The 23,484-nt window shown below is 34.1% G+C and overlaps 2 protein-coding genes across 3 annotated transcripts; both read left to right on the forward strand.

Moving 5' to 3' along the window:
- Positions 1–4,185: 4,185 nt before the first annotated feature.
- On the forward strand, positions 4,186–17,904 carry LOC132269056 (uncharacterized). 2 transcript variants are annotated; one of them, XM_059770065.1, is made up of 14 exons: positions 4,187–4,496; positions 5,082–5,387; positions 6,980–7,154; positions 9,288–9,371; positions 9,460–9,701; positions 9,818–10,037; positions 10,440–10,519; positions 11,999–12,083; positions 13,488–13,619; positions 13,713–13,826; positions 13,936–13,983; positions 14,333–14,417; positions 16,540–16,596; positions 17,302–17,904. In XM_059770065.1, exons 2-14 carry the CDS (start codon positions 5,167–5,169, stop codon positions 17,406–17,408), a joined length of 1,650 nt encoding a protein of 549 aa, XP_059626048.1. In that variant the 5' UTR covers positions 4,187–4,496; positions 5,082–5,166; the 3' UTR covers positions 17,409–17,904. The 2 variants fall into 2 exon arrangements, with proteins under 2 accessions (XP_059626049.1, XP_059626048.1); XM_059770066.1 differs by lacking the exons at positions 16,540–16,596; positions 17,302–17,904 and adding an exon at positions 14,081–14,217 and having other exon boundaries at positions 4,186–4,496.
- Positions 17,905–19,166: 1,262 nt separating this feature from the next.
- Positions 19,167–20,726, forward strand: LOC132269620 (protein SCARECROW-like). The gene has a single exon (XM_059770875.1). It carries the CDS (start codon positions 19,167–19,169, stop codon positions 20,724–20,726), a length of 1,560 nt encoding a protein of 519 aa, XP_059626858.1.
- The last annotated feature ends 2,758 nt before the right edge of the window (positions 20,727–23,484 follow it).

Raw genomic sequence — 23,484 nt, forward strand, 5'->3', positions numbered from 1 at the left:
TACTTCCTCGAATGCCACCAACACCGAGTAACAATAATTTTTATAACTTCAATATCAACATGCCACTATATATACCATCAATACATTCAAAGTTTCAGTAACAACAGTTTACTTTATCCTATCTACATAACATTTGTTGATGATAGGAAAAAGAGGGAGGGATGACGAGGACGTATGTTGTCACGAATAGACCTGTGAGCTGTGACCCGCTGATTCAGGGACAGTGAACCCAAATCTGTTTTGGCCCAATCTCTAATGTGTGACTCTGTGCTTATGCGATATAGGCATATATCATCACTGTCATGCATTGAGACAATAATTCTTGATATTGTTATGATCAATCTGTGGCCGATATATCTAAATGTTTTTCATTGGTTGGGTGACTCGGGTTTACCCCCAGAAGGTTATTATTATCATTGGTTGGGTGACTCGGGTTTTCAAAATTTTCTGACAAGTTTAAATAAATTTCCCTAATTTTAAATCACTTTTAAATGTCAAAAAATTATATTCCTTACCAGCTCCATACCTCTATATTACATATATGAACCAAGGTTAGTTTAAAGTTTAGGCTACACCATACCACTAAACATTACACATCAAACGTTTACAACAGCTCTTGATTGTGGTTTTTTGCTTTTGTGACTTTGGTGCATTGTAGTGAAATAAAATATTCAATCTTACATTAAATTTAATAATTGTTAATTACAGATGTCTTGATAGTTCAGTAGGTTAGTATTTTTGGTATACTTTGGAATGTTAGACTTCGACTTTCTATATTTACTAATATATCTTCTAAATATATCTTCTAACCATTCTTGCAGTGAAATCATCATCCTATTCATATAAAGTTACTCACTCTTATAAATAAGACTGGGTACATAAATTCAAATTGAAAACACCCCGTTTTAGAATTATAACAAAACATTATTGGAAAATTCTAATCTTATTTAGTTGCCCTCATTGTGAAAAGATATTTGGTTTTCAAAATATGCGTTTATGAAAATTACATTTATTCCTCCTATTAAAACTAGACTAATTTCATAAAACCGCCATTACTTTCGACTTTTAATTATAAACCCTCAACCTATTTCAAAAAACCCCCTACACTTTAAAAAGTGATCACATTGTCTCAAACCCGTGACCAACCTGTTAAATTGGTTGTGAAATGTCGAATTTGCCCTTACTATTTAATGTTAAATTAAAACTTAGGGTTAATTACAACGACACCCCTTGAGATTTGATGTATTGACAGCCATATACAACTTAGCTGTTTTTTGGACGATGACACCCCTTTAGGTTTGATAAAGTTAGCAAAGACACCCCCAAGGTCCAAACATGTACTTAGAAGATCTGAAAAGACGAGAGTGCCCTTAATATTTAATTTATTTTAACCATAAAATATTAAACATTTTCAAAAGACTAAAACACCCTTATATAATATCTGTCGCACAACCCCAACCACCCCACCCTCCATTACCTCAGTTTCTTTACGCCCCCACCACCTACTGTCTCTTCATCCTCCACACCACCACTGCAAAGCTCCACAACAGCCACCATTTCTCTCTATTGTCCACCACCATGGCCGCAAATCCCATATTCTCTCTCTTTCTTTATACAAATCACAAACCCTAATTTTCACTATATATATACACACACATACATATATTATGTATTTTAGGGATCCGACCACTGTTGCCACCATTTCTCTGAGCTTCCTTGAATTGATCAACGTCCTTCTCTAACTTATGACACTTTAGGGGCATCTTCTTCACCAAAATAAGTCGATTTCGAACCCTAAGGTTTGTGGAATTTTGTGAATCAGTTCGGACTGATTTGATTTTTATCGGACGGTGGAACTTGGGGTTTTTGCTATGGCGATCCACCCCTCCTATTCTTCTTATTCAACGACCCTAAAGACCCACCCTTTTTCTTATTCGATGACGGCAACAAGCCCGAAGACCCACCACCGGTAATCAAACTACAAATGAAGAAGGCCACTTCTATGATAGTGGTGCTAATCGGCGATTCGTTGCTGATTTCGGCCAGTAAATTACTCACCATAGCGGTTCTGCTGGAGAAGGAATATGGGTCTGTGTGTCGGAGAACGGAATCTCAAACAAGCCTTGACCATTGCCGGAGCTAGAGTCCACCTTCCATGGCTGTTTCAACATTCTCTCTCTCTGCGACGGTGCTCCCCAATACGCGAATCTTCGATCTACGGCGAATATAGGACGTCTCACCCACGACGACGAAACTGACGATTAGGGTTTCGAGGCAAGGAGCACCGGACGGGTATTGATGAATGGCTCTTAGGGTTTGATTGGAACCAATACGCGACATCAATCTACGGCGATGGCGGGTGATGGTGGTAGTGCTGGCGATGGTAGGTGGTAGTGGTGGCGATGCCGCTGCTCCTCTTTTCCTCTCTGTTATTCCATATATATATATATATGTATGGGTAATAGTGTATATATATAAGGGCAAATTTGACTTTTTATGAGTTCTGATATTTTACAATAAAAATAAATTAAATATTGAAAGGCAATATCGTCTTTTCAATGTTTTAAGAGCTCGTTTGGATTACAATTATTACAGGGGGTGTCTTTATTTAAAAAATAAAGAAGTTGTATATGACTGTCAATACATCAATAAAAATTATTTTTTTAATAACAATTTTACCCTTTTCATTATCTAATCCAAATGAAGAAGGACGTCATTTTTTCACCAAACATTTTCCTTCCTCATTTTGATTGCAGGCACAGCTTATGTAAATATATCTATCTCTCTATATATATCATGTATGGTGGAAATTAGATCTTACTATAGATATCAAACTAACAGATCTGACCCTAAAAATAACGACGACAACGTGTTCAACTTTGCATACTAACGCGATGATTCACTGCCTTCAAAGGAGTTGGACTCCAAGTTCGCATAATTGGAGTCGCCGGTAAATGACGACATGAATGAATTGGCATAATCTTGGTCTCCTTTCTCTGGACGGATTCATTTTTGACCAACTGGGCAGTGATGGTTGTGAAGGAGGCAAGAGCTGAATCGAGTGGGACAATAAACCCAAGAAATCGAACCATGTTTATCCTCCACCGTGTGATGATTGATCGTCGCTTGAACGAACGGCTCAGATTCTCGGGCTTTGTGTTGTTGTTGAAGATGAGGAGGAGAAACATGACCTCTTTGGAAACGGGTCATGGCCCCTACACGGTGACCTTGGTTGCCATGCTCGCACCAACTATATTCAAAAACTCAACCCTAATTTATCACCAATCGCAACACCAAACCCAAATCAATCAACATAGTCACTCCTTCTCTCAACATCCTCAAACCATCCCCCATCCCCACCATCAGATTCCTATGTAGCTCCTTTACTTTATTAGGGATATTTTTGATGTCGTTACAGATCCATCACTTGGTCTGGTGATGGGTCGGTTTGAGAGAGAGAGAGATGGGTGAGAATTTTTGAGAGAGGGGTGATAGAAGAAAATAAGGGTATTTTTGTAATTTTAGATAATATAATTTTTAAATTTACATATAACATTAAATAGTAATGTCAATTTTGTCATTTCATAATTTGGATAAGAATATTGGGGGTAATGTCATAGCTTTTTAAAGTGTAAGAAATTTTTTAAAATAGTTTGAAAGTTTATGATCAAAATATAAAAAATAGTAGAGATTTTTATAGAATTAGTCCTATCATAACAAAGTATATATATTTTTTATTTTTTATTTTTTATTTTAAGATTGAATAAGTCTAGAAATATATATATTTTAATGTCTTAAATTTATTTAAATGTTATATTAAGTTGTCTAATTGTGATACGAAAGTCACCACTGTGAATCAAAAAACAATCCCTCAATACTTAAATGTGTTGTCCCAATTCAAATTCTGTATTAAGCTAAAATAGCCCATTTTGAAGGATGCAAGACTTAAGTATGAGTATTATAGAGTTTTTACACAATATTTTCTTTGTATATTTGTTGGGGCATAGTTTTTTTTTTTTTTTTCGTTTTTCTCTTCCTAGGGCCTTTAAAAAAAGTAAAGTTAGTGGAGTAGTTTGTTTGTTTGTTTTTTTTTTTTTTAATTACTCTGTACGATAATAAATAATTAAATTATGAAAATAAAGACTTAAAATGTAAGAATAAAATATATTACAATAGTAAACCCCCTCTTTTGTTAGAAAATTCACGAAAAAGAAAAAAACAAGGGCGCCTCCCTGCAGAAGAAGATAACCTATAAAATGGGGAAGCAAAGGGGCGCACAATACAGGAAAGAGAATGATGCGGACAACGAAGAGAAAGGAGAGAGTAGATTCTAAACACTGACAGCGAGCGAAAATGGCGGACTAATTGTCCGATCGTTCCTGTTATGCATACATACAATATATATGTATAATATAATATATACACAACACGAATTTCTGTATCTAATAGGGTTTTGCGGATCCAGTTGTTCTTCATCTCCCCGATACGATTACACGGTAATCCGATTTCTCTGTCTACTTTTTTCTATATTCAACCAATACTTTACCCCGATTCGCTTGTTTTCGCTTTCTAGGGTTTTAGTCTCAAGATCTTGCCATGTTTGTTTTCTTGAATGATAGATTCGAATTGTTATATTGAGTTTAATCATCTACACTTCTGCAATAACAAGAGTTCAAGAAGTTTGAAGTTCGATCGCTTCTTTATCTGTATTAGGAATGGTGGACTTTTCCATTTTACGTAAAAATGAATTCCAATTCCAAAACTTGTCGATGTTTTTGAAAAATTAAGATATTTTAATCTAATTTCATCAGTTAGTCCGTTCCTCTATCTTTATTTATTTCATTTTCCACTCTAATACAATGGAATTCAAAATCTTGAATTCTAGTTTCTTTGATCGAGAAAGTAAGAAACTGATAATGGATGGTTTATTGGAAATAAAAAAATTTAATCAGTGTTTCTATGGTTTTTGGCCTTATTTTGTTGGTTTATATATCTCTTTTCTGGTAAGTCTATGTATTTGACACAATATGGACATACATGTTTGTACTTCTTTAAAGTTTAGTTGTATGTGATCATTCCAGAATGCATCAGTTTTAGAGGACTACATAGGGGTTTTGGGGAATGATTGTTAGTTGATGGAGTAACTTTTGAGGCAAGGAAGGATCAATGGATTCGGCAAAGAGTTGGTTTCAGAAGTTTCAGCCGCGAGAAAGGTTTAGGTCTTCTTCTAAGAAGAAGGATTCAACTGATGGTGGCGAAGAGGAGTCAAAAACACTATCGGCGGAAGAAGCCTCAGCTATCACAAAGCAGAAAGTTGCAGCAGCCAAGCAGTATATAGAGAACCATTACAAGGAGCAGATGAAAAACCTTCATGAGAGGAAGGAGCGGTATGCCATATGCCTTTAAAAGTTAATGAATGATTTTTTAGGTTATACATGTCCAACTTTCTTTTATTTTCCTCTCTAGGCTGTTTATAGTTATTACACATGTATATTTTCAGTAAGGCCTTGCTTCCACCACCTAATAATTAAAGTAGACACTACTATTTTGCTAATAGGGTTTTAAGATGCCTACATCCTAATCAACATCTGTTATAAACATTATTATTTATTATATCTTGGCCAAAGCTTATGTTTGCGAAAAGGAAATGAAAATATAAAAAAAGGACCTACCAAAAAAGAGAAAGGAAAAACAGAGCACAAGTAGTCGTACGTTGGAATAAGTGTTACAATAACCTTCTAGCTCTTTCTTCTTTCTTTTTAACCAATCACAAAACGAAGACATCCATCCTTTTCAGGTCTTTGCATAACTAATTATCAATGAACATTGTAAAGGAGTGTATATATAAATTTGGAATGTACTGAGTGCTATAGTAACAATTTATAGGATGCACTTAGATTTATTTGAACATTGTAAAGAAGCATAGTTATAAATTTGGAATGGACTTCTTAGATTCTTATATACTTTGCAACGGGTCAATCTTTTTGTAATTCTTGTTATTCTACCTTTATATTATAGGTAAAATGTTAACGAATTGACTGCCCCTCCTAACGGTTAGACCTTGAACTGGTTGATAGATTGATAGGCAGAGCATTGTTAAGGGGATTATATGCGTCAAAGACATAAGCATTGGCACGGCATAGGATGCATGGCGCTAACGACAGTCAACTTTCTAATAATTAATAATATTGGAAACACAGATTTTTTTTCCTTAGTTAAAGACACATATTTTTTGTCCATAGTATTATTAACTAAAATGTTTACTATGTTTTTTTTTTTAATTTAAAAAAACTTATATATGATTTAACGACTAAACATGATATATTTGTTACATTTTCAAGAATGATGAATGCTTTGCAACACAGGAAAGCTCCTAATCATCTTTTATTTGTTATGAATAAGTTATTGTTATTGATTTTTATTTATTTAATATATACATTAGGTATTCATATGTATTTTTTATTTTAATAATTAATTTATTTTCTTACTTAAAACTCACATACCCAATTTGCCACTTTGTAGACTTGAACCCTCGACCTTCTACTTTAGAAGGTAAGGTAGTATGGCTAGGCTACAACCCTTGATGGTAGTAATAAATAATTTTAATCAATGGAGATTATCAAGATTACAATGTTAATTAGTGTGAAGGTTGGCTGTATCGTGTGTTGTTCAAGGCAATATGGACTAGAAGATGGTCCACAGTGCATGGGCAATGTATGTGATAGTAAGTCACTGAGAGAGCTGGACAATAATAATTCATGGAAAAATAGCAATATGGTAATCCACCCTTAGCCTGCATTTTGTTAGGTTACTAATCAAATCAAGGGTTGTGATATCTGCATTTTGTTAGGGTACTCATCAATTTTTTTCGTAGTGCTACTTGTTAACTGTTCTTGTGTCACTGTTAAGATTTTGTAGTTAGGTATGTAGTTCTTAGGTTGCAGTATGGTATCTAATTTTACCCCCTTTTCTTGAGCAGACGAAATTTACTGGAGAAGAAGTTAGCTGATGCTGATGTCTCTGAGGAAGATCAAAGCAACCTATTAAAATTCTTGGAGAAGAAGGAAACCGAATACATGCGTCTTCAGAGGCATAAATTTGGCGCTGATGATTTTGAGTTGCTAACAATGATTGGGAAGGGCGCATTTGGGGAGGTAAACATTTTCAGTGAAATATGTTCTAATTAATTTGCCAAGTGTGTTAGTTCTCCTATGTTGCAAGTCGTGTTTTCACAGTTGTAGATCTATCTTCGCAGTAGGTGTTGTAATTAAGTGCTGATCCAATCTATCCTTTATCTGTTCATTTGCCCTGTTTGAATAGCTGTTAAAATTAATTATTGAAATTGGTGCTGAAAATAATTGTGGCTAATTAGTTGTTCCGGTCTTCACTAGGATTATATATTGTTGTAGCTATTATTATTATTGGGCTTGTATGACCTCAAGTTGAAATTGTAGACTGAATGACCTTGAACAGTTCTAGTCATGAACTGGAAGATAATTTACTAATCATGTATTGCAAGTTAGATTTGCATGTAGAATATATATTACATATCTTTCTGAGATAAAAAAAATGTAGAATGCCCAGATCTGTTTATTTTTTTAATTTTTGACCATATATGCATTTTCTCCGCTTCTGTTTGCTTAGGTCCTTGTGACATGCTGGCATTGCTAGTTTGCAAAAGAGGATTGATTTGTATGATAAAACAAAATTGTTTTTTAATTAGATGCAATGCCCAGAGCCGTCTCAATAAAAGTTGAGGGCTAAGGCAAATTTTTTAAAAGAGGTCTCTTTGATTGTTAATATGTCAATATAAATAACATTAATCAACCTTATGCTTTTTGTTCAACAATCCATTCTTTCTTCTTTTTGAGATGATGCAAAAAGACAAAAGTAAATTGACCTTGATAAAAAATATTATACTATTTAGATTATATATAAAAAACTGTAATTATCTTATAGTATAAAATTTGACTTTTATTTATAAAATATATATACATATATATTTTGAAAAATGACCTGTCATGACTTTTGATATACATTTTCAATTCTAAATTATCCATTTTCACAATCTAAAAAGAAAAAAAAACAGAGAAAAATTCATATGGTCAAGTTTATTCCTTGGGATTTCCTATATGGAGCAGAACTTAAATAGTAGAACACATTAAGCATGTCAATTTTTTATTATTTTAATTTATTTAGTTAATGAGAGGCTTATGTCAGGCCATATAAACAGAGGAGCAAAGAGTTACTTTTATCGAATTCATTTGTAAATCGAGTGATTGTGGAAAGGAAAATAATGGATTTTCTTTCTTATATGTAGAAAGAGGATAAATTTAGTAATACAAATTTTAATTTTTTAGTAAAGATCCCATTTTATATAATAGATAATTAAATTTGAGAAGAAATCTTAAAATATAAAGGTTTTATCTTCAAATTACTCAAAAGTCAATCTACCATAGAAAAACAGAAATCGAGATGTTTAAAAATACAAGACCTTTAGGGAAAAAGGGTTACTTTAAATTCAATTTACTTATACAGGAAAGTAATTTTTTTTTTTTTTAATTTTTTTTTTTAAAGAAATTACTAGAGAATTTTTTGCCCCTACTATGTAATGTGACAGTTTACACATGGTATTTTTTGGTTCATTGGTGCAAGCAATATTGAAGAACCCTGACTTCCTTTTGTCCCAGATGATTTCTTTTATGGTAAAAGAGGAGAGGAGTTGAATCTCTGTAGGAGAGTCTTCTATTCAATTCCTCATATAAAGTAGCTATTTATATTTTTCCTCAACCAAGGGACAAGTTAGTGTAGCAACCTATAACTCAAGGTTTTTTTTCCTACCTTTATTATTATTATTATTATTATTTGTTTCTCTTATAAAATTTTTGTTGTGCAATAACAAGAATTTTAGATGGATTCTTGCCTAATTTGGGTGGGCTTTTAGAGTTGCAACTTGCAATGGTTCAAGGAGGGTCTTCTCATCTTTAATTCCAATTTCCACCCAATTGCCATCCTTATGTATCTGAACCATACAGTGCATTCATATGTGACAGAAGGATTCCTATATTTTTATTCATATGTGATAGATTCCTTAGCTGCAAACTATATATTTGATCACAGGTATATAAGAAGTTAGCAGATATGTTAATGTTGGTTCCAGTGTCTAGGACTTCAAGATGTATTGACGCTGTTGTTAACATTCAGATTCTAGTTCTCATTCCAGAGTTTTGCTAGATGGGAAGGTTGTAATAAAATGAGTAAAATCATTTCATGTTTTTGTGGTGCAGGTCAGAGTCTGTAGGGAGAAGACAACAGGTCATGTATATGCAATGAAAAAGCTTAAGAAATCAGAGATGCTTCGTAGAGGCCAGGTATTGACTAATTTGGCCTGTTTGATGATATTGTCATTTGAGTTTCATTTACTATACTTATTGGTAATTAGCTTACCAACCCTTTTAGGTGGAGCATGTGAAAGCTGAAAGGAATTTGCTTGCGGAGGTGGACAGCAATTGCATTGTCAAACTGTATTGTTCTTTCCAAGATGAAGAGTTTCTATATCTTATCATGGAATATCTACCCGGTGGAGATATGATGACTCTATTTATGAGAAAGGATACCTTGACAGAAGATGAGGCCAGATTTTATGTTGCAGAAACAGTTTTGGCTATTGAATCTATCCATAAGCATAATTACGTTCATAGGTTTGCATATGTCTATGCTTGATTCATGAATTTATTTGACATCATTGAGAGGTGCATTCTTGTACTACTTCAGATACTCTGACCCTTTCAATTTTATTCTTTTTCCCTTGCTGCAGAGACATTAAGCCTGACAACTTGCTACTTGATAGATATGGTCACCTGAGACTTTCAGATTTTGGACTATGTAAACCTTTAGACTGCAGTACTCTTGAAGAGAAGGACTTTTCGCAGGGGGATAGCTTCAATGGAACTTCAAAAAGTAATGAGCGCCCAGCACCTCCGAAACGTACACAACAAGAGCAATTACAACATTGGCAGAAGAATAGGAGGATGCTTGTAAGTTTCCTATTATTAGGTAACTGCATTTTTCTTTTTGTTGTTCAGTGATTGTATATTTCTTTAGATACATGTGCAGTTTGTGTTAGGTGTGTTTTCTTTTGTTTGGTAATTTTAAGGAAATTGTTTGAAATTTGCATTACTTGATGTACTGAATAAAGAATGAACCCTGCATGACTCCTGTCATAATAATTCAGAATGGATAACCTCTACTTTCACTCATGCACTTTGACTTACAAGCTTTTGACAAAATTTGATGGTAACTTCTTGGTGATTTTATCTTGTCTTTATGCTGTAACTTCTGATTTTGGGAAATTGCAGGCTTATTCAGCTGTTAGTACACACCTGATTAGATCGAATATCGTTGGTATATTTTAACCTTTTGATATTGGGACATTGCAGGCTTATTCTACAGTTGGTACACCTGACTATATTGCTCCAGAAGTTTTGTTGAAGAAAGGTTACGGGATGGAATGTGATTGGTTAGTAGTTTCTGTGTGTTCATTTAGATGTTCTTTGGAAAAAAAAAAATCATATCATTGTGTTTCACATGGCAACAAATTCTTGCTCTTTCTCTCTTTAAATTGAATCTATTTGGATTTGTATTTTCTGTTAATTTAGGTTTAGCGAAAGGGTAAAGTGTAAAACCTTTTGTAAACTCTTAAGACCTTTTGCAGAAAACCTTCTGAAAGTATATTCTTTTTCTTTTTTCTTTTTTTTTTTTTTTTTTCATAATTTATATTCTTGATAGATACCCCTTGAATTATTAAAAAATGTTGCAAACAGTCGCTCCATCAGATTGCCGTTTAAAAGATTCTAGGATCGCATATGACTAAAGTTTATGCTGTTACGACTGTTGGTACTTTTTTGGGCAGAAGTGCTAAAAATCCTCTTTTAACTAAAACTCTTTTTGTAGAAACCCCCCCCCCCCCCCCCCCCCCCCCCCCCCCCCAAATTATTTTTTTTGGACATAAAACCACCCTGAATCATTTAAAAATGTTGCAATTATCCCTGATATCTGATCGCCTTTCAGAAAATAACATTATTTAGTCTTGTGTGACGAATGGGATTAATCTTTTTGCTTTTATGACCATCATGCCCTTGTCCTATTATTTATGATCCAACAGTAGATACCAACACATCATCCATTTTTCATACCAGAAGTAAAAAAAAATTGAACTTACCTGTATAAAGGAAAATTTAATTTTAACCCTAATTTTTTTTTTTTACAAAGTGTATCCACCTTTTTAACTCCTAAATTTTGTTTAACAAATGGATAGTTGTTTGCAATTTAAAATTTTTATTTATTTATTTTTATTTAAACAAAAGAATGGACATGTTGGTAATTTCTAATCGCTATTAAGTTTATTTTACTCCAATTTTAACCCTAAAGTTTATTTAACAAATGAATGTTTTTGACAATTTCTGATCGCTATTAAGTTTATTTGACTCCAATTATAAGTTATAACCCTAAAGTTTATTTAACAAATGAATGTTTTTGACATTTTAAAATTTATTTATTTATTTTTAAATAAATGAATGAACAAATGTTTTATCTATACAAATGGCAACCTAGCGCAATGGTCTGATTGCATAGGTGTTATGTGCAGCTCCATGGTTATTTGCAAATGTTGATAGTCGAGGGAGTTTTCTGTGATTTACCCTTTTTTTAAAACAAATTGACTACACAAATTAGTGAGTTTCATTGCTAGTAGTGGCAGCTTAAACGGTTTTTTTTTTTTTTTTTTCCCCAGTTATGAAAACACGATTCAATATTATTGCAATCTTTTGTTGCATTTGCGCTATTTATTGGAGTGATTTCCATCTTGAGGACAGATTTATGTCTTCGATTTATGGAATGTGAAATGGAATTGATTCATTTTCATGGTGTCCAAACATGTCTAGTTCTTTTATTCTTGGCATGCGTTCATTGAGACAAAATCGTGGTTATTGTTCCTCAGGTGGTCACTTGGTGCTATTATGTATGAAATGCTTGTGGGCTATCCGCCTTTTTATTCTGATGATCCTATGTCAACCTGTAGGAAGGTAAAGTTATAACGCTGCTAATTCAATTACTTGTTTTGTATCTACATTTTATATGTTAAAGCACAGGGACCACATTCATATATACTACGTATATTTTTGCCTCTCCTTAATTGTTGTACCCATCAGTTTTTTTTTTCGTTACAGTTCAGTTCAATTGTTCGAGTTTCATCTAGTTTAGGAAATTTCAATGAAGCTTTCTACATATTTATTTGTTTTATTTCCCGCTTATGGGATTCACTGCTTTAATTGAATGTTATATTTAAATTATTTTGATTTATTGATCTCATTAAGGCATAATTTTGAATAGAATGCAAGGATTAGAATATAGAAGGTAGCTGTTGAAATAAACCTTCAATTTGTCCTTCATCCAGCATTCCTGCCATTCATGGGTTTTTGGGTTATGACTACTTTTCCTCTGTTAATTCTTTTACTTGTAACCAAGCTTTGGGGTCTTTGGCATTTTTTGCGTTAAATTTTTCATGAGGACCATTGACAAAATGCATTAGTTGGATTCATTTTTCAGCTAGGTTTGAGCTGAAGTTAAGTTTGAAGATTATTCCAAAGTGATCCCTGATTCTCAAGGGTCTGATTGTTTAGTTTAATTGAAATGTTAGTCTATGTTGGAGTTTGGTTGTACATCCTATCCTGTTCAACTATTTTTATCTTGGAGTTCTTTATTATTCAGCATATGTTTATATATTGTAATGTATGTTCCGTAAAATCATGATTTTCCATTATCTTTTCTATTTTCTTTTTCAATTTTTGGGTTGGGTTTTGTCAGTGTTGATAAAGATGCTGTAGATTGTGGGCTTTGGGTTTGGATGGCGTGATAGTAAAATGGGCTGTGAACTGAATGAGCCTGATACCATTCCAATATTAACAAGCCTGAATCAAGTTGGAGAAGACTGTCTTTAGTTGCCTTAAAATTACCCGCTAGATGATCCATTTATCGCGTTGATTATTTGTGATTAGGTTTATCTTAATTACAAGAAATATTTTGTGTTGTAATGAGTTCACTGATTATATTGACAGTTTGTGAACTTCAATAATGGCTCAATTCTCATTATTCACCTCTGGGTTAAAAGAAAATTAATCTGGAGCATGTGGTCCACCAGATCAGCATTCTTTAATAATTTGCTTTCCAGGTAAAGTTAAGTTAGATTTGTTGATAATGTTCCCTTCCAAACTCTCTTTTTAACAAGTACAATCATGCCAATCCTATGATGCATTAACATACTGGTCTTTTGTATCTGCTAATTCTATGCTTACCTTGATAAATAAGAATCTTTCATTCAATCAACTGGGTGTGTGAATCATTACTCTTTGATAAAAGTCTAGTTGTTTTACTAAATTTTATAATCACACATACAGTTCAGAATAATGCTTTTATTTTCACTGGTGCAGATAGTAAACTGGAGAACGCATTTAAAGTTTCCTGAAGAAGCAACGTTATCTCCAGAAGCAAAAGATCTTATTAGTAAATTACTGTGTAATGTCAACGAGAGGCTGGGTTCAAGAGGTGCAGATGAAATAAAGGTGTTGTATGGTGTGTCCTATTCTAAGTTTTTAAATTCATTCCAAGACTGAATTGCAAATAAAGGGAATTACCTGGTTGTTCTTTCATTTTAGGCTCATCCCTGGTTTAAAGGTATTGATTGGGATAAAATTTATCAAATGGATGCTGCATTCATTCCTGAGGTCAATGATGAGTTGGATACACAAAACTTTGAAAAGTTTGAGGAGGTATTGATGTCCCTCGTTTTTCTTGTTGATTTCTTGGAGATATTTGTGGTGCGGGTTCCTTTTTTCTCACTGTATCTGTTCTCTTTTCTGCCTTTTTTGTGGTCCGCAGTCTGACAACCAAGCTCAAACTTCATCAAAAGCAGGCCCATGGAGGAAGGTAAGCTCATTTGCTACCACTGTGAATCATTGGAAATCTCAAATGTTTCTTTGATCTTCACAAATTTGTTCATGCTGTATTAATATTTTTGTTGCAGTTTTTGCAAAAGTTGGATTCAATATACTTGTCATTAGTCATTGCCTGCTGGCTTGATTATTTTAATTTGCCAATTCGGCTCTTCTTTTGTAATTGACAGAAAGAACTTCTGTTGGGCAATTGAAACGGCTGCTAAAAGTATGTGGCATGGCCATATTAAAAAAAAATGATTATGATGTGACTTGAAATTCGTTGTTTCTCTTTCTTTTTATCCTTTTCCCTTCTCTTACATTTGTCTTCCTTGATCCCGCAGATGATCTCATCCAAGGACATTAACTTTGTAGGATATACATATAAGAATTTTGAAATTGTTAATGATTATCAAGCTTCTGGAATGGGTATATCTCTCTCTCTCTCTCTCTCTCTCTCTCTTTCTCTCTTTCTCTGTTTGTGTAACATGCACACAAATTGACATATTATAATATGTCTATACCTACACCTTGGAAAACTTTATACAGTTGAGGTCTGTGGTCTGTGGTCACTGGGCTTGTATATGACTGCATGTTGCAATAATGGGGACTTAGTATGTGCACATGGTCACAGTGGAAAACACTTAGTAGATTTAATATAAAATTGCCACTATTTTTCATTAACTACACAAATAGTAGCCTGAAAGAAGAAATCGAACCCGCACAGGTGGCCTAGTGATTAAGTGGTCTCAAGGGGCGAGCCGTAAACTTTGACGTCCTGAGTTTGACTCTCACTAGGCACAAAAACACCCGGATTTTGCCACTATTTTTCATTAACTACGCAAATAGAGCCTGAAAAAAAAGTAATAGAGCCCGCACAGGTGGCCCAGTGGTTAAGTGGTCTCAAGGGGTGAGCCGTAAACTCGGGCGTCCCAAGTTCGACTCTCACTAGGCGCAAAAACACACGGGTTTAAATGATATGTTTGGTTTGCGTGTGATTGCACACATCCGAGTTTTACCTTGCAGCCATAAATCCAAAGGGCTGGTGGTTGGAAGGGTTGCCCGTTTCCAAAGAAAATGAAAAATGATGCCTTTTTTTTTTTTTGTTTTCCAATCCTATGAAATGCTTATGTAACTTTCTTGTCTTGTTAGTTGTATTACTGAAAGCCCAGATACAGTACTGGAATAGTTAGAGATGAGAAGAAGAAAAGAGAACGAGGCATGTTCACTAACAATACAATCAAACTAATCAATTAACTTTACTACGACTCAGAACATTGGATCTTCATTAGCATTAAAGTATGGGGAATTCAAATTTTGGGCAAAGTGGGGAGAGAGAGAGAGAGAGAGCTGACCCATGAAATTTAAGCATCTATGTGGAAGGGATGATTAAGCTTTGAGTTAAACCAACATCTCTTATTGAAATAAGAAATAAAATTTTCAAAACATCACGTAATAAATAATAATAATAATAATAAAAAGTAGCAGTTGAACAGATTTGCTTCCTCATAAAGAAAATCAAGTTAAATGACTGCTAAAATGGCCATGGAAAGAACGGCTTGACAAATAGAGAAAGAAGATAAGGATAGGTATTCCCCACCCACACAATTCAGCTGCCGCCAGTGAAGTCTGAATTGTAAATTTATGGTTCAGAAGAGAAGTGAGCCCTTGAGAAGAAAAATGATGGTAATATTGGGATGGGAATGGAATGCAATTTCTTTTGTTTTAATGTTGATTTACCTGAATGCACTTGAGGTTATTTAAAACTACAAGAAAACAAGTGACAGCACAGTACTGGACAAATAGGTTGTGGCAGGACAAAATTTTAAAACTAACTGAAATGGCATGTATCCTACTGAATTTTAACATGCTGGGTGATGCCGTTGATAATATTTCTGATCAAGCTTTGTTATTATGTAATACCATGCACCTCTTCTGCAACCAAGAATATAATAATATGTCCTATCTAAAAAGGAGGAGAAGACAAGACTACCCTTTACAAAAATGAAAAATGCAAATGCATTAAACTCTCTTGACACTTTTGGGGAAAAATGATTTGGCTGAAATTTATAAGAACTTAAAATGATTCCACTACTTTGGTGACAAATGCATTCGGCAAGCTTCTAATGTATGTCAACACCTGTTGGTATTATTTTTTACAATCTTAGTTGTTGGAAAGACTATGGAATAAGTGTGTGTGTATATATATATATATATATATATATATATTTATCTCACTGTCTGTTAATTATATAATGTTTGATAATCGGTTATATCATTCTTTTTTTTTTTTTTTTGCATTTTTTTCTATCTACTGGGTTAATCTATTCAAATGAAAAAAAAGTTAAAATTTTCAAGCCAATTGTTTTATTAATTTATTAATTTGCAACCTGATATTTTCTGCTTGTTGAAAACATTGATAATCGATCCCTGGGGAGCCATATCATATATATTCATTGGTCTAAAGTTTTTGCTTTTATGGTTGGCTTTTGAGTTTGTTGCTTATTATTTATCTCTCTTGGGTGACTGGTTTCCATTTTATTCTTTGCAGCTGAATTGAAGAAGAAAAGCACCAAACCAAAGAGGCCAACCATCAAATCTCTCTTTGGTAAAGCTTAAAATCTTTTACCGTTGTGTTTTCTTGAAAACATATTCTCTTATTCTACTTATCCAAAAAAAAAGAAAACGTATTCTCTTCTTCTGCAGTAACACTTGGGGCAAATTTGTTATCATATGAAAATTTTGAGCGTGTGGTTTGATAATCATGATTCAAACTTATATGCTAGCAAATTAATATTTTTTTAGTAATTCAATGTTTGTCCACTAAATAGAAATATTGGGGAGCATTGATGGGGTGAAGAGCTTGTTATCAAAATTTTTTGAATACCCAAATTCAGTGAAGCCACCTTAGTATATAACTAAATACATGTGATTTTAAAACTTCAAAAATACTTGATGGATTCCTTTGCTTCATATCATATATATATATATTAAATAAAAATTGGTGTATGTGTAGTTTTCACATTCATTTTCTTGGTAATGTTTGCATTTACCATTTTTTTTTTTTTTTAAAACCTGAGGAAATATCATTTTCCATTTCAAGTGAGACCCCTTCTTTGTTTCTTTATTCTAACTTTATGATTCAAACTGCCTACTGCAATGCAAATCCTTTTCAGCTATTATGCAATGTTTGATTGCTGTGAAGGAGGGAAGAACTCTTTTCTGTGTCCTTGACTATATTAGGTCACCAGGTTCTTAGTAAGCCATGGAATCTAATTTCCGTCTCTCATCTCTTTTGGTTTGTTTCTTTCAGAGGAGGAATCGGATGGGTCAGATGCAGCTTCTAATCAATCCTCACAAGGGAGCTTTTCTAATATCTTGCCTTCCCAACCAGAAGTTTCTGAGAAGCAGATTGAATGAATCTGTGTAATCCTGTCAATTTCTTCGTACCATCTGATGCACAAGATGCTCTGGCCAATGGAAATTAGTGCAACTTGACTTTTGAGTGAATAGAACAGTATTGACCCCCCTTGGTGTGATTGGAGCAGTGGCTTTGGAACTCGAGTTTTGATTGAGCACTTGATGTCGAAAGGTTTCAAAGCTAGTTTATCTGCTCTGAATATATTTTCCCCCCTAAAAGAAAACTGAGAAAATACTAATTATTTTATTTGTAATTTATTTTTATCCCATTCTAATTTCAAAATTTAAAATGTTAATGTACAAAAGAACATACTCTTACTGTTGCCAGGTATAGCTGTGTTTTTCTTGCCCTCTCAGTTAATAATGATAATTACTGAAATAATGGGTTGATTTAGATGTATTAGCTGTTTTATAGTTGTTGGGCTATTCATTACTTGATCCCGAACAGTTGAGAATTTTACTGGAACTGGAAGGACTTTGTCCACTTTTTATTTTATTTTTATTGACGAGGCAGAGGAGTCTTATGGCTCATTAGGGTGGGACCAAAGTAACTGTATTAGTTCCATTTGTCATGAGAGGACGACTATGTTGCCTCACCATCATTATTAGCTGGTCAAGTATTTAATTTGTTTCTTAACAATTTTTGGACCCAGCAAAAAACAGACATTTTTAAACAATTCGAGTTTTTCAGAAAAAGATTGCTTTTTAAAAAAAAAATGGAAATAAAAGAAAATAATATTTTTTAAATGGCTGCATGTACGAACGTTTTAGCTCGTGCTGTCGTTCATGAAAGCATTGGACACACCGAGAATGTTTTAGCTCGTGGTGTTGTTCATGAAAGCATCGGGGCATCGGGTTTTGTTAAATACATTGGACTGAATACCTTGAAGTTCTTTTCACTTTGGGACCTTGAACTTCAGGCCATCAATAGCTCTGGTGTTTTCGGTTGAACAATTGGACTAGATTGGTCCGCTTTAAAATGATTGTTTTAACTATTTTTTTTTTTGGGAACTTGAACCCACTATATTCTTCATGACATCGCAAACGTAGTCCGTTGAATGATGATCGTGGTGGACAGAGGACATGTAAATCATACTAGCATCTCCTTAAAACTGTATCTCAACCATATGTGCATAAAGTATTTTTGCCTGATTCTTTCAGTAATTTTAAAGAATGCATTAATTTTATTCTGTATTTATTTATTGAACTGTCATTTTGGCTTGGCAAAATGGGATTATGTCTGTAAAACCAGGACTATTTTCAAGTTACAAGTCGCATTCTCACGAGCAATGGATTAGACAATGATACATATTTTAGTAGCTAGACCATGATTACTGCTTTTCTTTTTAACATAAAATATGGTGGGTAGTTTTTCTTTCAACATCTTCATTTCTAAATCCATTCGCATTCCTAACTCTATTCCCCTTCAATACATTATTTTTATTCTACTTTGCTGGAAGACCTGAAAACATCAAGTCATTCATGACTTGTATTCATATAGACAATCAATTTTAAATAATAGCAAAAATCACTACCAGACTGACGTGTACTAATTGGCAATTAGTAATTTACCTTCATCCGTATGTCTTGACCATGCCGGCCATGCCATTGAAATTAAAAAAAATGTGACTCAAATATGTTCTTATCACTGACCATTTCTCTGCTCATCCATGGCTACTTCACCTTCAAATATGGCCTGCACCTCCTCACCACAACCTTATTCTCTCTCCTTTCTTTCTCTCTCTCTCTCATATCATAATGAAAAGAGGGTTTGAAGTAGTTCAAGGAACCCTCGACTTAATAACCCAACCACATGATCAACGATGGCGCCAATACACCACTCTTGGACTGCCTACCGTTGCTGATTCTCTCTCTTACCATCAAAAGCCAATCACAGAAAACCGGTGCATGACCATGGAGAGGAATGAACTCTCCGAGTGGGTTGAACATGTCACAAAGCAGCTCATCGAAGACTTGCCAGAAACTGGCACAGAAAGCTTGCAAGCCGAGGCAGCAATGGTGTATGCGGACAATATTGTGGTCCCATCACTGTTGGATGAGTTGAGACCGCGGAAAATTACAAGGAGAAGCTATTTCGAAGGCAATAATAATGGAGGACAAGTCCAATGGTGCAATGAGCTTGGAGCTCAGCATACTAGTAACTTTAGTAATGATCAGAACGGAGTGATTGCTAAAGGATTGAGTAGGTTAGATGAGCATGGTTTGAGCTTAATCACACTTCTCCTAGAGTGTGCAGTGTCTATATCAGTTGATAATCTAGGTGAAGCTCATAGAATGTTGCTTGAGCTTACCCAAATGGCCTCCCCTTATGGGGCTTCTTGTGCTGAAAGAGTTGTGGCCTATTTTGCAAAGGCCATGTCTAGTAGGGTCACTAACTCTTTGCTTGGGATTTGCTCTCCTTTGATCAACCACCAGAGTATTCATGCTGCCTTCCAAGTCTTCAACAACATCTCCCCTTTCATCAAATTCGCGCATTTCACCTCTAACCAAGCCATCCTCGAATCATTCCACAAGCGCAATAGGGTTCATATCATTGACCTTGATATCATGCAGGGCTTGCAATGGCCGGCACTGTTTCACATCCTCGCCACACGTATTGAGGGTCCCCCACATGTTAGGATGACCGGAATGGGCACTTCAATGGAGCTTTTGGCGGAGACAGGGAAGCAACTCTCGAATTTCGCTAGAAGGCTCGGAATGCCCTTTGAGTTCCACCCTGTTGCCAAGAAATTTGGGGACATAGACATGTCAATGTTGCAAATACGTAGAGGAGAGACCATAGCAGTGCATTGGCTGCAGCACTCGCTATACGACGCCACTGGACCGGATTGGAAGACAATGAAGCTCTTCCAGGACTTGGCTCCAAGAGTGATTACCTTGGTGGAACAAGACATGTCACATGGAGGGTCATTCTTGGACCGGTTTGTGGGGTCTCTCCACTATTACTCCACCATTTTCGACTCTCTTGGATCCTTCTTGCCTAGTGATGACCTGAGCCGCCATAAGGTTGAGCACTCCCTCCTCTACAGGGAGATCAACAATATATTGGCCATAGGAGGACCGGCTCGGAGTGGGGAGGACAAGTTCAGGGATTGGAGAAGTGAACTTGCAAGGAATTGCTTTATTCAGGTACCAATGAGTGGGAACTCAATGGCTCAAGCACAACTTATACTCAACATGTTCCCTCCTGCTCATGGTTATAGCCTTCTACAAGGTGAAGGAACACTTAGGCTAGGGTGGAAGGATACTAGTTTGTACACTGCTTCTGCTTGGACCTCTTCAAACCCTCCTAGATAATTAAGTACTGCTATATATATATATATATATATATATATATATATATATATATATTAATATTTAGTGAAATGGTACTGTGTGTTATTTTTGTTATTCTTAGGGAAAATGGTTAATTATCACTTGTTCAATGACTACAAATCACCCAAGGTCTGTAGATGATAGACAGTTGGGCATGCAGAAAGTCCCACAAGATGGATGTTTTAATATAGTCTTTGTATTCTTGCAAACATTTGTGCATTGATATTGACCAAAGCGCAGTAAGTCCCACAAGAGGGATGTTTAAATATTCTATTTGTATCCTTGCAAACATTTGTGCATTGATATTGACCAAAGCTAATATAGTTTACTTCCAAATATTGAGTGCTGTCTAAGTGGTCAGTCCTTGTAAATTGTATACGGAGCATTTATTATTTATGGGCTTAAGAGGTTCTTGCAAATAGTTTAAATTTACATCTAGAACCCATCAAAGAGATAAAAAAAAGAAAAAAAAAAAAAAGAAAAAAAAATTCAATATTTACCCCGCGTAATAAAAAAATCAACTCCTCATTTCTCTTTATAATAAAAATAACAATTTTTCGTTGACTAAAGGATCGGAATATCCAGTACTTTTTCCTAATATTGCTATGTGTGTTTCTTGTTGTGCTTACATTTCTTTATAAAATTTAAACAACATTATTTGAATGATCCAGGAAATATTGCAAGGCTTACATACCATTTCAAAGTAGTAACAGACAATAAGCAATATGTGGTGTTGTTCCAAGTTCCAAATTATGTCAATATCTGAAATATGATCAGAATTAGCTTCTTGTTTATCTAGTGATAGTGATATATACATGCTCAGAATTAGCAATATGTGGTGTTCTTCCAAGTTCCAAACCTGTAAGATGCTTTGAATCCAAGTTGATTGCTACTACATCTGAACTTTTACACAGTTATGGGTTGTTAATTAATTTGACAATTAAAATTGGTTCCAAGTCTAATGAAATACGATGCAATGTTTTAACTAATAGAAATTATGATTATGTGTTTTCAACACTTCCAAATGTTACCTAATTAATAAAAAATAAAAATAAAAATAAAAAACACTTCAATGGTCCAAAGAAAAAAATATGTAACTGTGAGGGGTATATGTTGTAACATATGTTTGAAGAAGCAAACAAAACATTCAAGAAGCAATTAATGCTTGATGTGGAAGAAATTTGATGCACTTAATTTAAACCAGGTAATATTTGAAAACAAATTATATAAGTACTCCGAGTAAAATACTCATTTGGTTCAATCTTAGCTTTAGAAGGAAAGGGGAAAAAATTAAACAAAAACTAAAGTGATGTATTGGCCATTGATGTGGAAGATGAACTATATACACATTGTTTACAATAAGAACGTAGAAATGGGCATCAACATTCAACAGTTGGGGAACACATCTAATGTTAATGGTTCAATACCAAACAGACTAACAGCCTCAATACTCACACGAAGGTTGCAAACATACCACCAGATCTTTCTCACGGAGGCGGCACGGATCTCACCAAGGAGGCGCGGATACTTTTATTTGGTGTATTGTTCCAACACATTTTAGACATGTGAACACAGAACACGTGATTAAAATTATTTAAATATATTATTTTCTAATTAGACATGATTGGAATTCCGCATTAGCACATACAATAAGTTTTGCACATTCTCACTTGGTTTTATAATAATATATATATATATTTTTATAATAAAATGTGATTCAATATAATGGTAAAATAGACTTATCAAAAATTAAAAAAAAAAAAAAATGTAAAATAGATTATGGATTAATTTTTTTTTAAAAAAAACAACTAATATTTTACTCTAATTTCTAAATTAGTGATTTCATTCATAGTTATATATATGGGTAATGAGCAAATGAGCAAAAGTTATTATTTAACCAACGGATAAGTGGGCTAGAGGTATCAGACCCCTACCCTCCAAAGAGATATCAGGGTTCCAGCTTCCATGGAGACATGAGTAGTGTGTGAGTTGAGTTACCAACTAGGAAAAAAAAAGAAATTATTATTTATATATATAATATATTTTATTTTTATTTTTTGAGTACCATATCATATCGGTATTGTGTGTCTGTATTTGTACTTCTTAGCTTTTCACTTACCCTTTTATACGACATGCTAAATAACTATGTTTATTATGTTAATTTTGGTTATAAGATGTTTGTTTAAACTGTGCTCAAAATTTATTTAAAAAAAGTAGCAAACTAATTAAAATTTGAAATTTTTTCATAAATTTATTATTTAAACATCAACAATCAAATCTTCCTCCCAACTACTTGAAATTAAATACATGAATCCATGGTTTCATTTCCGTCTAGAAAAATGTATAAGATTTATTATCAATTCTTTTTGGGTTAAAACTTATGAAAGCAAGTTAGGGTGGGAGTGTAGTTGGATCCAGCTCCAAAAGGTGAAACCAATTCACTCGAAGATTCTCAAATAATGCCCAAGTATGAATGCAAGGTTTTTGCCACTTTGAGAAATGAAATTCCAATATTTACCTTTAAAAAAACCAATTAACAAGAAGATTCTCTATTTATGAAGAGAGAGAGACTGGAGAGAGAATAGTTGGAATGAGTCTAAAAATGTGGACCAACCGATCCAATAATAATAAAGTAAGCAAAGAAAGACAAAAGTTGAATGATTATTTGTGTGTGTATAACAATGGAATGAGTATATGCGTGCGTGTGTGTAATGTGTGTTATATGGAGTTATATATATAT

Source organism: Cornus florida, unplaced genomic scaffold, assembly GCF_030987335.1.
Source record: "Cornus florida cultivar Cherokee Brave unplaced genomic scaffold, ASM3098733v1 CherokeeBrave_3.0.0_Hap2_Chr08, whole genome shotgun sequence".
Classification (NCBI taxonomy): Eukaryota; Viridiplantae; Streptophyta; class Magnoliopsida; order Cornales; family Cornaceae; genus Cornus; species Cornus florida.